We start from the raw sequence: 11,658 nt of genomic DNA, 5'->3' as shown, positions 1-11,658 counted from the left end.
TTTTCTGAGATGCAACAAGATGATTTGGACTAGACCAAACAATGTTTTATATTAAACCAACTTCCTTCTGATTACCAATACCTTGTAAAGATATATACATGTGACATTCTTCACAGATGTTAGGTCAGATGTTGCGTCTGACCCAAACCCTAGGGAAGTTGCAAAATAAAAAATAAAACAATTTAATTAAATAAATAATAAATAGATTTTACTGATTAACTTTGGCTTTTTGTCTCTGTCATATTAGTATTTACATAAACATTAATATAATTGTATAATTTATTTATTACTTTTATTCCTAAATGCATAAAAATAGGTCCACCTGGAGTCAAAGTGCACATGTCACTGATGCTATTCAGTCTCTTCACATTTCACCATGAAATGGAAACAATAGAACAATTAGCAATGCAACAAACTTTTATGAGCACGTTATAACTGTAAAACTTAGTATGTAGTGGGACTATTGCAACAAGGTCTTTTAACTGTCCCCACCTTATAAGCCTTAAATAAAAAAATGTACTGGCTGGACAAGCTGTTTTCAATAAATGCAGCAGTTGAATCAGTCTTCAGTGTTCCTAGTGGAGTGATGGTATAAATGAGCTTATGCATCAAGTGACACTGCTCTAGCAGGTTTTTGATTAAGGAATAAGACTTGTTGCAACAGTCCCCAATCTCCCCTATTTACTATTTTAGACTGCTGTACTTCAAGCAGCTGATTCTCACAAGCAACTAACCTTCTTTACTCATTTACCCTCAGCAGTATGTGGTTTGCAGTCAGCAGAAAGCCCTCCAGTAATTTTTACAAAACTTCAATCTGTCGCTCACTCATCTGTGACGGTGGTCCCTCTGTTATCTCTCTCAATTCAAATGTACTAAAGTAGTAAAAGAGAACAACTATTAAAAAAAAATATTAAGATTGATAATAGTCAACAAGCCAGGAGTAAAGTCTTAAAATATAAATGTCAATACAAAATAAAAAGAATATTTTAGCTGCAGGGTTGTGTCTGGACACCAAACAGTCAACAGAGCTGTGCTTTTGACCCTACACAAAGGGTTAAAACTCACCTTCTGTGTACACTACCTGGCAGTAGAGAACACTAAAGTATGCGTGTGGGTCCTTCTCCCTTCTGCCCTTGCATCCAGTGTAGAAAAAAACAAAGCAATTTAGGGCAAATCGTCTGATGTTTGTTACAAAACTTACTTCCTTGTAATAAGGTGGTACAATGACTTAAACTGAATATTGGCATGAAGCTGTCCAGGAAGGGGACTCTTATCTAACATGTGAAGTTAAGAGCAGATTAGACTTATTGTATATTTCAGTAAGAACAACTTCCTATTTAATGTCAACATTTTCCCTGCCTCCAGGGCAAATCAATATGTCATTGTCGATATCAGATTTCAGTGTGCTGACCTTTGAGATGAAGCAGATGAACCCTCTTGGAGGAGTTCATTAAAGTATGTTTATAATATCTGACTTCCTGTGGGTTTAGGGCGTTGGACTCCCTGTGATCATGGTAGCTTGCCCTGATGGGTGTGGTTTTGCGGTCTGTAGCTGTATACGCTGAGAAAAGCTTTTATCTGTCACAGTAAAGCTGCTTCTTCTTCACCAAGGAGGCTGCTGAGTCCCTCTGAATCCAAAGAAGAAGGGAAAATCGAAGGAAGTAAACACTACATCCAGGCTTAATACTCCATCATTTTAGGGAGTGCCTCTAGGGTAAAGCTCCAAGACCATCTTTAGCGACTAAAAATGCAAATCATTAGGTATACGAAGAAAGACAGAAAGAATAATGTTAGCAGACTAGAGCCCTAATGCATGAATGTATTAGTGGAGAAGTGATACAGTCTGACAGTCCACAGTTCTAAAGGGTTTATTCTACTACATCTGAGAAGACATATGCAGCAAGATAACAAAAACATTCTGCTTTTAAATAAATGTGTTTTTTAAAGGTTGTTAGCATGCTATAAACTCTCAGCTCTCGACCACAGTGGGACTGTTTTAGATCTGACTTTATTTCTGAATGTCTGTCTTGCCTAAATATAAGTGCGTTTACCGACATGCATCTTTGACTTTGTTGCTGTTATTTTGGTTTGTTCCTCGCTCTCTACTTTCTCAGTCACAGATTTTCCGTGTTGCTACAATGAGAAAGAGGAAGTGAGAAAGAGGCGTTGAAAGCCCCTGAAGTGATGCATGGTCCACAGCATTATGAGAAGAGGAAGAGCACGCAACAGCAAATTTCACGAAACACAAGTCTGAAAACAGAGCGAGCTCATTCTTCTCCCAAAAAGGTAAGACGTTTATTTTTCACTTTCTGATCGTCTGAAACGAAATAAAACTTTAAGAATTGTTTAAAGATCACTATGACTATTCTCATTCGTTCTTCTTGATCGAACGGAGATGTATCGACCTTAAAAGTCCAGAGAATACTTTTGAAATATGAAACCAAATGAAAAAACCAAACAGTGAAGTATATATTGTTGATTTAATCCAACATGGTCAGTCATCTAAGTTGAATCAATCATAACATCAAAAATTAGTCATTAAAAGATCAACAATTTGATGCTTTTAATGAACTTCATGTCTTTAAATATATACTCTGATGATGGTTGTAGGGGGACTTATCACCAAGAGTATAACATATAGAATTTCGGTAAATGCAACTATAATGTATGAAGATCGTGTTCGATAGACATAGAATGTGTTTTTAATGCACTTTCTGCTTGTTAACATGGAAACAGGAAGTGAAATGTGTCAGCATCTCCCCGCAGTGTGACTGTGACAGTTTTTTTTAACGTCAAGGCCCACACACACACACACACACACACACACGCACACGCAAACAAACACATGCGATGTGATCTCATAACTTTTGAGGAAATAACACCTACTTGTCTCACCCGAATCTTAACCTAAAGTCAACTTAACCTTAAACCAGGTCTTCAGGCCAAAGTATTGTTTTTATGTTATGGAGACTTACGTTTAAAAAGCTCTTTAAAATATTATCAGAAGGTAACAACTAGTAACAATTTATTTTTCACATGTTGAAATTAGATTCTTAGATTATTTTTCAAGTTTAACAGGAAGATAAAACCTGTAAAACAATTTGGACGTTATGAGAATAATTTAAATCACATTTTCACAGGTCAAAAACAATTGATGCAGATATGTTTAATTAATTAGATGATTTATTTAATTTTCACTAGAAAAACTAGTACTTCCATTTTCAAATTTTATCAATTACATTTCCGATATGTTCATTTCAGCAGAGCATTTTGGATATGAAGCCCAAAATACCAAATTCCATATTGATTTGGGATAATACAACTTATTTACACTCCATATTTCATCGAGTGGAAGTTACTTTTTGATCTCTATAAATCAATTCTGAAATATAATTCTTCATCGTACCATTTTCACTCCTTCCTATTGCACTGCAGATATCTGAAATGAATCCCTCACATTTAAAAGTAATTAAACTTTATTTATTAAGACTTTAAACAATGAAATTGTGAATTGTAAGATCTGTTGTGAAAAACTACAATGATTTTTGGGACTACTAAGAATTTAATGTCTTGATTTAAGTTCACAGAGTTGAGAGCTGAGAGTTAAGTTATTGATAACGTTCAATAGGCTCAACTCAATATCACATCATGGATAAGTAGGCTGTGAATTATAATACGTCAACATTGTATTATATATTTTAAAAGAAGTCAGGACAAATTTCAGAATGACATCATGGATACCTTTTCTGTAGTTCTCACTAATGAAATGTCTAAAACTGATATTAATGCTGTTTATTGATTGTCTCCACAATGAGAACAAAAAACATGATTAATTTGCCGATTTGGGGTCAGATGGACTTCTGTGCTCCCTCTGTTCATATTAGATGACTTATAATAATGTTGTATTTGCTTGTTTTCTTGTTGCAGGTCTGATCAGAGAACAACACAATGGCTCAACACTGCCTCAAGTGTCTGAAGTACACCATGTGTCTTGCCAACTTCCTCTGTTTTGTACGTATGCTTTCACTGCAGTCACAATCATGGTGCAAGTCGTTGGTGTCTGAAGTTATGTTACGAACGTAAAGTACCTGGAACGTTCAGTCCCAGGCTTCAGTTTGCATGAACACAAACATTACTTCAGCCAACTGCTGTTTCTTTGTGTTATAAAGATCCTAGAAGGTTGGGCAAATTAGTCTGCTGACATATGAAAAAGTGATGGTTGTGTTTGATGCCATTTTAGGTTAGGGTTGGGGCGTCAGATAAAGTGACATCTTATCATTGTGAGTCAAATTTTCAATTCCAGCTGGATTTCACCTCCAGTTTAAATGCTCAGATAGGCCTGGTGTTTGTCGTCAGCCGAAGTCTTTTGCTTTCTTCTGTAGCTCTATTGAATTAAAAACAACACTGAGCAGATGCAGATTTTTGTAAATGTAAAATGACATCCACAGAACTGAAAGTGGTAATCGCGAAGATCTCACTTTCGTTCGGTGACAGAGCTAGCAGCTTGGTCGAGCTGGAAAGCGCTCCATGTAAGCTAATTAGCTTTAAGTCAACAGCTAACAGAATGGAGAGACCACACTGCCACTTCACCTTGACTTTACAATGTCAGGTTTCCATGGTGTTAAATCCTGCACAAACAAATCACAGAGGAGACGTCTCTCTTGTGGATTTCAGCATTTCTTGTGCATGTTAGCACTGTGAACGCTCTCATTGTAAAATATAAGAAAAAACAAAGGGAGGCGCCACCTTGTGGCACTTTTTTGGCATTGCAGTAAAACCATATTTACCAGACTAACGCATCTTAATTTTTATCAACCAGGGCTCTTTGTACATTCTCAGGGTGTGTGGAGCAGTTTTAGTGCAGCTCAGCTAAAAACAAGGAAATTATACTTTATATATGATCACAGTTAACTGGATGTCACCGGCTACAATGACTTTATGTAAAAGTATTTTATGTTAGAACTGTTTTGAATTTGAGTTAATTAGAATTTTGATGCTTTTCTGTCACCTACAGCAATACATTGTATTTAATAAACTTTTGTATGTATTGACATTATGTGTGCAATAACTATAGCAGTTTTATAAATGTGATGGACTTAAAATCATATCCTCTGAAATGCAGTGAAGAAGTAGTACTGGAGCAGATATAGTACATAAGGGAGTATGATCTTGACTGCGGTGTCTCCTCTCAGATGTGTGGCGTGGCCGTGCTGGGCTTCGGCGTGTACATGATGATGACGATGAGGATGGATGCACTCACTCCCACCATGGCCAAATTCAACTTCGCCAACATGCTGCTGATCAGCGGCATCGCCATCACCTGTGTGTCCTTCCTTGGATTCCTTGGTGCTCTGAAGGAGAACCGCTGTCTCCTCCTGACGGTATGGCACATACACACAAATACACAGCACCCCTGGGTGGTCCAACTACTTATGTTGTTGTTTAAAGCGATCTTAATACTTTTAAAACAACAGCATTCTCTTTGGACAGGAAGTGGTTTTAGAAAATGATGGGATTATCTAAGCAGTTAAATATTCAGGTGACCAGTGTGTAGCACATAAAAAAGGAGCTGCTTATTTCAATGCCTAAATGTTGTTGTGCACTACTGCATTCAGCAATTATCCTCTTGACAGAGAAATGGGGCCTGGAAATGTTTCACAAAAGAATAACAATTAAAAATAAATGTAAGAACAGTTTCCTTTCAAGTAATAACAGGGAAGTTTTTTCTAATTAGCAGCATTATAGCTTGTTACTATTGCTAACATCTGTCTAATTTGTATGTATATCAAACTACAAATGTTATTAAACATGAATGAATACATTTCTACTGAAAACCTGATAAGGTTTTATACCTTGCCTTTTGTATTGTTAGAATCTATAAAATTAAATGAAGACAAAACTAACAAAATCAGACCCAAGTTGCAATAAACATGAAGTTTCCTTTAAATCCTGTAAAAGATGTGGTGCTGTCATGTCTGTGAATGTGACTGATGTGAAATTGACTCTGCTGACAGTTTTTCCTGCTGCTGTTCTTGCTGATGCTGGTGGAGCTGTCTGTAGCATGCTTGCTGCTCGTGTATGAGGGAGAGGTAGGGTCACATTCACCTTGCACTATGTCTTTGTGCTAATGTTGGAAACTCACATAAACATGATATAATCAATAAATCTCACCTTGTATTTAGATCGGCGCATGGGTGACACAAGATCTTGACAAAGGCTTGGAAAAGGCAAAAGGAAAGATCGGAAATTCCACAGAGGAGATGACTGAGTGGGACATGATTCAGAATAAGGTGAGTACATCAGAGCAGAGACAAGCTGGCAGCCCAACACACACGACTATGGATCTGGATGAGAGATTATTGATCTTAGTCTGTTGTAAGATTTGTTTCTTTTAATGATTTGTTGTAGCTTGATTGCTGTGGAGTCCATAATGTGACAGACTGGGGAGTCAACGTGCCTGAATCCTGCTGCATTGGCATGTGTAAAACCCCAAAGCCAGATTACAGGCAAAAGGTAAACAGTGTAACGCTTTTGAGCAGCTTTAAGGCTTGTTTTGTCGTACTATAGAGCTCAAAGGTGAGGGTCAAATATTTTCTAAAGGCCAAATAAACACCTTATAATTGCCGTTACATGTTGGTTCTGTGTTGTCTCACCTTGATGCTCTTTGTTTGCAGGGTTGTTTGGTGACATTGAAGGAATTGTTTGAGGAAAATTTCCTAACTACTGGGATTTCTGTCATCGTGCTCTGTGTTATTGAGGTAAACTGATGGTAGTTATATTAATTAGGGCCCCTAGATGATGTCCTCTTAAAGTTGATCATTTGAATAATAATAAGAGACCCTGTTAAAATCTCTGTTTTTTAGCTGTTACTCTAAAAGGTTCAGAAGGTTTTAACAGGAGGTCTCCTCCACAACAAACAGACAGTTATTAAAATCAGTAACAACACTGAAAGAAGCAGTCTTGTGTTAAAAATCTGTGTTTCTCTGGGGTGACACAGGATGTCATGAGATTGGTTCCTAGGTACTCCTTCAGTGTTCCCAGTTCTTCAATCTTTTCCCGGGAGTTGAAATCTCTCCAAAACATAAGGACCCTGTAAATAAAATGGGTAAAAACACTCAATACGATCTAAGGCAAAGCTTCGAGGACTATGAGCTGAGTCACCTAATTTTAGCACACAAATTAGCTGACTATAATACTTCCTCTGCTTAAATGAAATAGTTAAAACCGACATTGACGTGAGCCTGTGCTTGTAAAAACTCTGATAAACGTGCGTCTAACAGGTAAAACATGAGACTCGTGTAGGCTGATGTGGGGTTTTGCTGTGGCAAGAACTGGGAAAAAGAAGAAAATGTTGTGGCTTCGTATCAAACAGTCAAGTACCATTAGACTGAAAATAATCTTGGTCACCATTATGCCTTTAATGTTAGCTAACTTTTTTTTAGAAGAAATATCACCACAAAACTGCAAGAAAAGAAGTCTTTGTTAACTCCTTCATACAAAATTTAAGCTTATGAATTATGCTGTTGGGTAGTTTAAGGTGAACCTGAGGTGTTGAGGTGAAGATGTCTCAGAAAATGAGTTGCATGTGAGTCAAGCAGTGCATAAAAAGAACATACAGTATATCCTCAACTCTGAAGAATGTAAATGTAACTGTAGCTGGGATTACGTAATCAGTGGATACAGGGAGTGAGAATAAACTACACTACTACTGCATGCACTTCATAGGACACCCATGTCCTTCAAAATAAAAGCGCAGCATAGACTTGTGGCTGTATTTTTTTTTAAGCACACATCTGCAACCCACTTAAAACAGCTCCACGACCCACTCCAGGGTCCTGGCCCACCAGTTGAGAGCCAGGCGTGTAGAGGGTACACCTGACATAGCATGAATTTTTACTTTTGTCAATGTCAATCTGACAAGTCCTAGCTCTCAGGTCATCAAACTGAGACTGGGCAGCCTCAAGTACCTAAAGCTGCAGTAAAGATAATCCAGACATATTTCCTGGAAGAGGCAATGAATTAAGCAAGCTGTGTGCAAAAGAAAGCTCGCTTCACTTTTGCTCTGCACTCAACTTTAAATTAAATGTATTTGTAGTGCCCTTGAAGTGAGCCCTTGATATTAATATATCGTTAGAAACAAATATTATAGAATACATAGTAAAACCAAACTGGTATATTTCCCACAAAAATGAAAACTGCAAAAGTAATTCCTATCTATAAAATTGGAGAGAGACATCTATTTTATAACTACAGACCAACATCTCTGCTTTCACAGTTTTCAAAAATTTTAGAAAAAGTATACGTTGAATAACTTTAGTGAAAAACATAATTTATTAAGTGATCGCCAGTTCGGCTTTGGAACAAATAGGTCCACCTCAATGGCAGTGATGGAACTGGTAGAAGAGATATCTACTGCACTTGACAATAAGGAATATACGCTTGGGATTTTTATATACTTAAAAAAAGCTTTTGATACCATAGATCATGACTTACTAATGAACCAATTAGAAAGATATGGAATCAGAGGGTTAGCAAACTCATGGATGAGAAGTAATCTTGATGATACTGCTCTAGTAAAAGTTTGGAACAGCTTCAGAATACTGTTGAAAGTGAACTAAATCTATTGAAGAGATGGTTTGATAGTAATAAGCTATCACTGAATTAGAGCAAAACAAAGTTTGTCATTTTTGGCAACAGGCAATTCAAAAATCAAGTGAAACTCAAGATGAACAATATTGACATAGAAAGGGTGTATGAAAATAAATTCCTGGGTGTGATAATGGATCATAAACTTTGATAGAAGGAGGTATGGGGTAACACAAAACTAACACTATTTCTATGTTAATGTTTTTATGTTCATGTTACAATGAACCAACCAATGATTTATTTATTAATTTACAGGCTCTAAAATTGTATGATTTAGTTGAACTAAAAACTGCACAGATACTTTACAAAGCACAAAATAACTTACTTCCAAACTGTATTCAGAGGTTGTTAAAAATTAGAGATAGCCGGTATGAAGTAAGGGGAACAGGTATTCTCAAAATAATGAAGGCAAGGAACCATTTAAAGCAGAATTGTGTATCTGTAAAAGGGGTAAACCTGTGGAACAGCTTTGACATAGGATTAAAAATGTGTTCTTCACTCAGTACATTTTAAAAAATGTTCAAAAATAAGGTGATAAACAAATATAAAACTAATATGTGATGATTGTTTTTCCTCTTACTTGTTCAGTATGAACTCTTTAGGAAGTTTTTTTTCTGCTTTGGTATGACATAACTAAAGCAAAAAAATTGAATGGTTGTGTAAAAGGGTTGGCATTATAAGCCCTAGCTTCAGCTTACACCTTTTCGGTCGGTTTATCCCCTTATGTAATTACCTGTAATGTTTACATAGCTTCTGTGGTTCTTTTAAAGGGGAGAGCTATTGTTAATACTGACTAGAAATATAAATAAATGAATAAATAACTGATTTCAGTCAGCTAAAAGGCTATGTTAAGGTTACTTTTGAAGCAGCTTTAAGGTCAATCCAAATCTGACATCCATGTTAAATATTTTTTAACTAAAAACATTTACTTAAAAACCCTTTTATCAAGAAATTATAAGAAACTAAAAAGGTTTTACAAAAAGTACTGTAAGGATGTCTCTGTGCTCTTTCCTCTAACCAACATAAGGCAACAAGTTTATCTTTCATGTTTCCTAATTAACCCTTTTAATCTTGTTTGTTGACAGGTCCTGGGAATGTGTTTCGCCATGACGCTTTTCTGCCACATCAGTAGATCTGGACTGGGCTACAAGTTATAGACAATATTCTCTCAATCAATATCTCTGTCGTCTTTTTGTGTTAGAGTTGATGTTGTTTATTGTTTATTATTACAGTAAAGCCCTGAGTAGATTTCTGTCCTGTTTGCATGAGGTTAATGAAGGCATGTTTATGAAAACGAGGATTTAATACCCAAAACTTGCTTTGACCTGATTTTTGTAGACATATTGGTGAATTAAAGTACCTTTGTTTCACTGATCACAAAAATATTTTGAAATATACAGTATTTGTTTCAGACTTCTTTGGTCTTCAATACTCGAGCGATTAAGCAATGTATGATGCTATTTCAGTTAAACGCTGTGTGAAATAAAAGATTTTTACATGACTTGTTTGGTTCAACTTTTTTTGAAGGGAATAATCATAAAAAGGTTCTTTTAAAATTACATCTGACTTTCAGAAAACTTTTCAAATCCTATAATACAACCATGGAAGTGTTGTTTACTTCATGAAGACTGCACTGCAGCCTCCATTTTGACTTGATACTGTTGTCGGAGGATCAGCACTTCCTGTCACTAGCTTATACCTCACTGTTCTGTGGTGGAGCTATAAATGAACCACTTCCTCTTTTGACCATGTTCAACCATCAGTTTGTTCCTCTACTGAGTGTGACACTCGTGTTTCTCCTAATCTCAATATTATTATTATAAAGAGGTAGTATGACATGTTTTATATTCAGATGACTGTCAATATATAAATCTAAGTTTCAGTGTTTTAGATGCAGATCATCTCAACAGAAACTGACAGTAGTGTAAACATTGTTTGCGTGAAATGAGGCTGAGATCACAGAAAAAGTAAAAACAAGAGAAAGTAACACATATGAATTTATTTATTTAAAGAATAAATCCTGCATCAATATTTTAAAACAACAAAAAAAACTAAAAAAATACTAAGATTTCCTTTACACTTTAAAATAATTTTGTTCTTTTTGAAACCATCACACAAAAAATAGAAACAAGTACAATTTTTTTGTAATTAAAAAAAAATGTAACTGTACACAGCAGAATATATCATTTATTGCAAACTGAACACCCCCTGACACCTCAGAAACTATAAACACAAGTATTGCAATTCACCTAGAGATATGAAAGACAAGAAAACTACTGATACAGATCTCTTCTCTGAGCCTAACAGCTGTGTTAAGTCTGGTTTTCCCCTTCCAGTGCAGCAGCACAGTGTCTATGACAACGTTCAGGTCTATTTAAAGAGGGATTTTCAGTAACTGTGGCACCTGTTCCCTCTTTGTTAGATACCTGATGAACACAGTCCTCTTGGAGAGACACCACGCTAACACACAACTGAGCCAAAATAATTCAACATCCTTTCTGAACAGGGAAATAAGTGAGTCCTCCACTGCAGTGAGTGGCGATGCACTTCTTACATTAATTCACAGGAAAGCTGGTGGAACATTATAATAAAGCACTCCTGATCTTGCATTACGGAAATTTAAAAAATAGACATTCTGTCCTTGCTATTGCTGAAAAGTTATAAAAAGCAGCTCATTTAGAAAACAAGGGTTTGTTTCATTCAGCAGCCTTCTGCCATTCAAATATTTATAAGCTACACTCACAGGACACGCTCACCATATAACAAGTCACTTTTACAGTATTTTGAAGTGTTGCCACTAACAAATGCTATTGTAGTGAAACCCACTGAACACAATGTTGCTTGATACTAAGTTTGTGCTCAGGATGTTTAAAGGAAAAGTCATTACAAATGCTCCATCAGGAGACAGTATCAGATTGAGTCACTCAGAGGAGCGGACAGTACCGTGCCTAAAAGAACATTCCTGTTAGAGAGAGGGATGATGTGAATGTTGCAAAGAGCAATCTCTCTCGG

The 11,658-nt window shown here is 36.2% G+C and overlaps 1 protein-coding gene across 2 annotated transcripts; it reads left to right on the top strand.

Moving 5' to 3' along the window:
• Positions 1 to 2,186: 2,186 nt before the first annotated feature.
• On the top strand, positions 2,187 to 10,147 carry LOC138610876 (leukocyte surface antigen CD53-like). 2 transcript variants are annotated; one of them, XM_069683729.1, is made up of 8 exons: positions 2,187 to 2,286; positions 3,928 to 4,011; positions 5,193 to 5,381; positions 6,015 to 6,089; positions 6,183 to 6,290; positions 6,409 to 6,513; positions 6,675 to 6,758; positions 9,732 to 10,147. In XM_069683729.1, exons 2-8 carry the CDS (start codon positions 3,949 to 3,951, stop codon positions 9,801 to 9,803), a joined length of 696 nt encoding a protein of 231 aa, XP_069539830.1. In that variant the 5' UTR covers positions 2,187 to 2,286; positions 3,928 to 3,948; the 3' UTR covers positions 9,804 to 10,147. The 2 variants fall into 2 exon arrangements, with proteins under 2 accessions (XP_069539830.1, XP_069539831.1); XM_069683730.1 differs by lacking the exon at positions 6,015 to 6,089.
• Positions 10,148 to 11,658: the final 1,511 nt, after the last annotated feature.

Source organism: Semicossyphus pulcher, unplaced genomic scaffold (genome assembly GCF_022749685.1).
Source record: "Semicossyphus pulcher isolate SPU_LCO1_2020_fin unplaced genomic scaffold, fSemPul1.0.p SCAF_6, whole genome shotgun sequence".
In the NCBI taxonomy this organism is placed as follows: Eukaryota; Metazoa; Chordata; class Actinopteri; order Labriformes; family Labridae; genus Semicossyphus; species Semicossyphus pulcher.
Note: the sequence above shows the minus strand (reverse complement) of the source record. Positions and strands in the feature narration are given on the sequence as shown.

What these genes read in the sequence shown, in the direction of transcription:
- LOC138610876 (XM_069683729.1), top strand. Translation starts at nt 3,949, where the DNA reads ATGGCTCAACACTGCCTCAAGTGTCTGAAGTACACCATGTGTCTTGCC. An exon ending in ACCGCTGTCTCCTCCTGACG is followed by an intron (nt 5,382 to 6,014) that starts GTATGGCACATA and finishes CTCTGCTGACAG; the next exon opens with TTTTTCCTGCTGCTGTTCTT. An exon ending in AGCCAGATTACAGGCAAAAG is followed by an intron (nt 6,514 to 6,674) that starts GTAAACAGTGTA and finishes CTTTGTTTGCAG; the next exon opens with GGTTGTTTGGTGACATTGAA.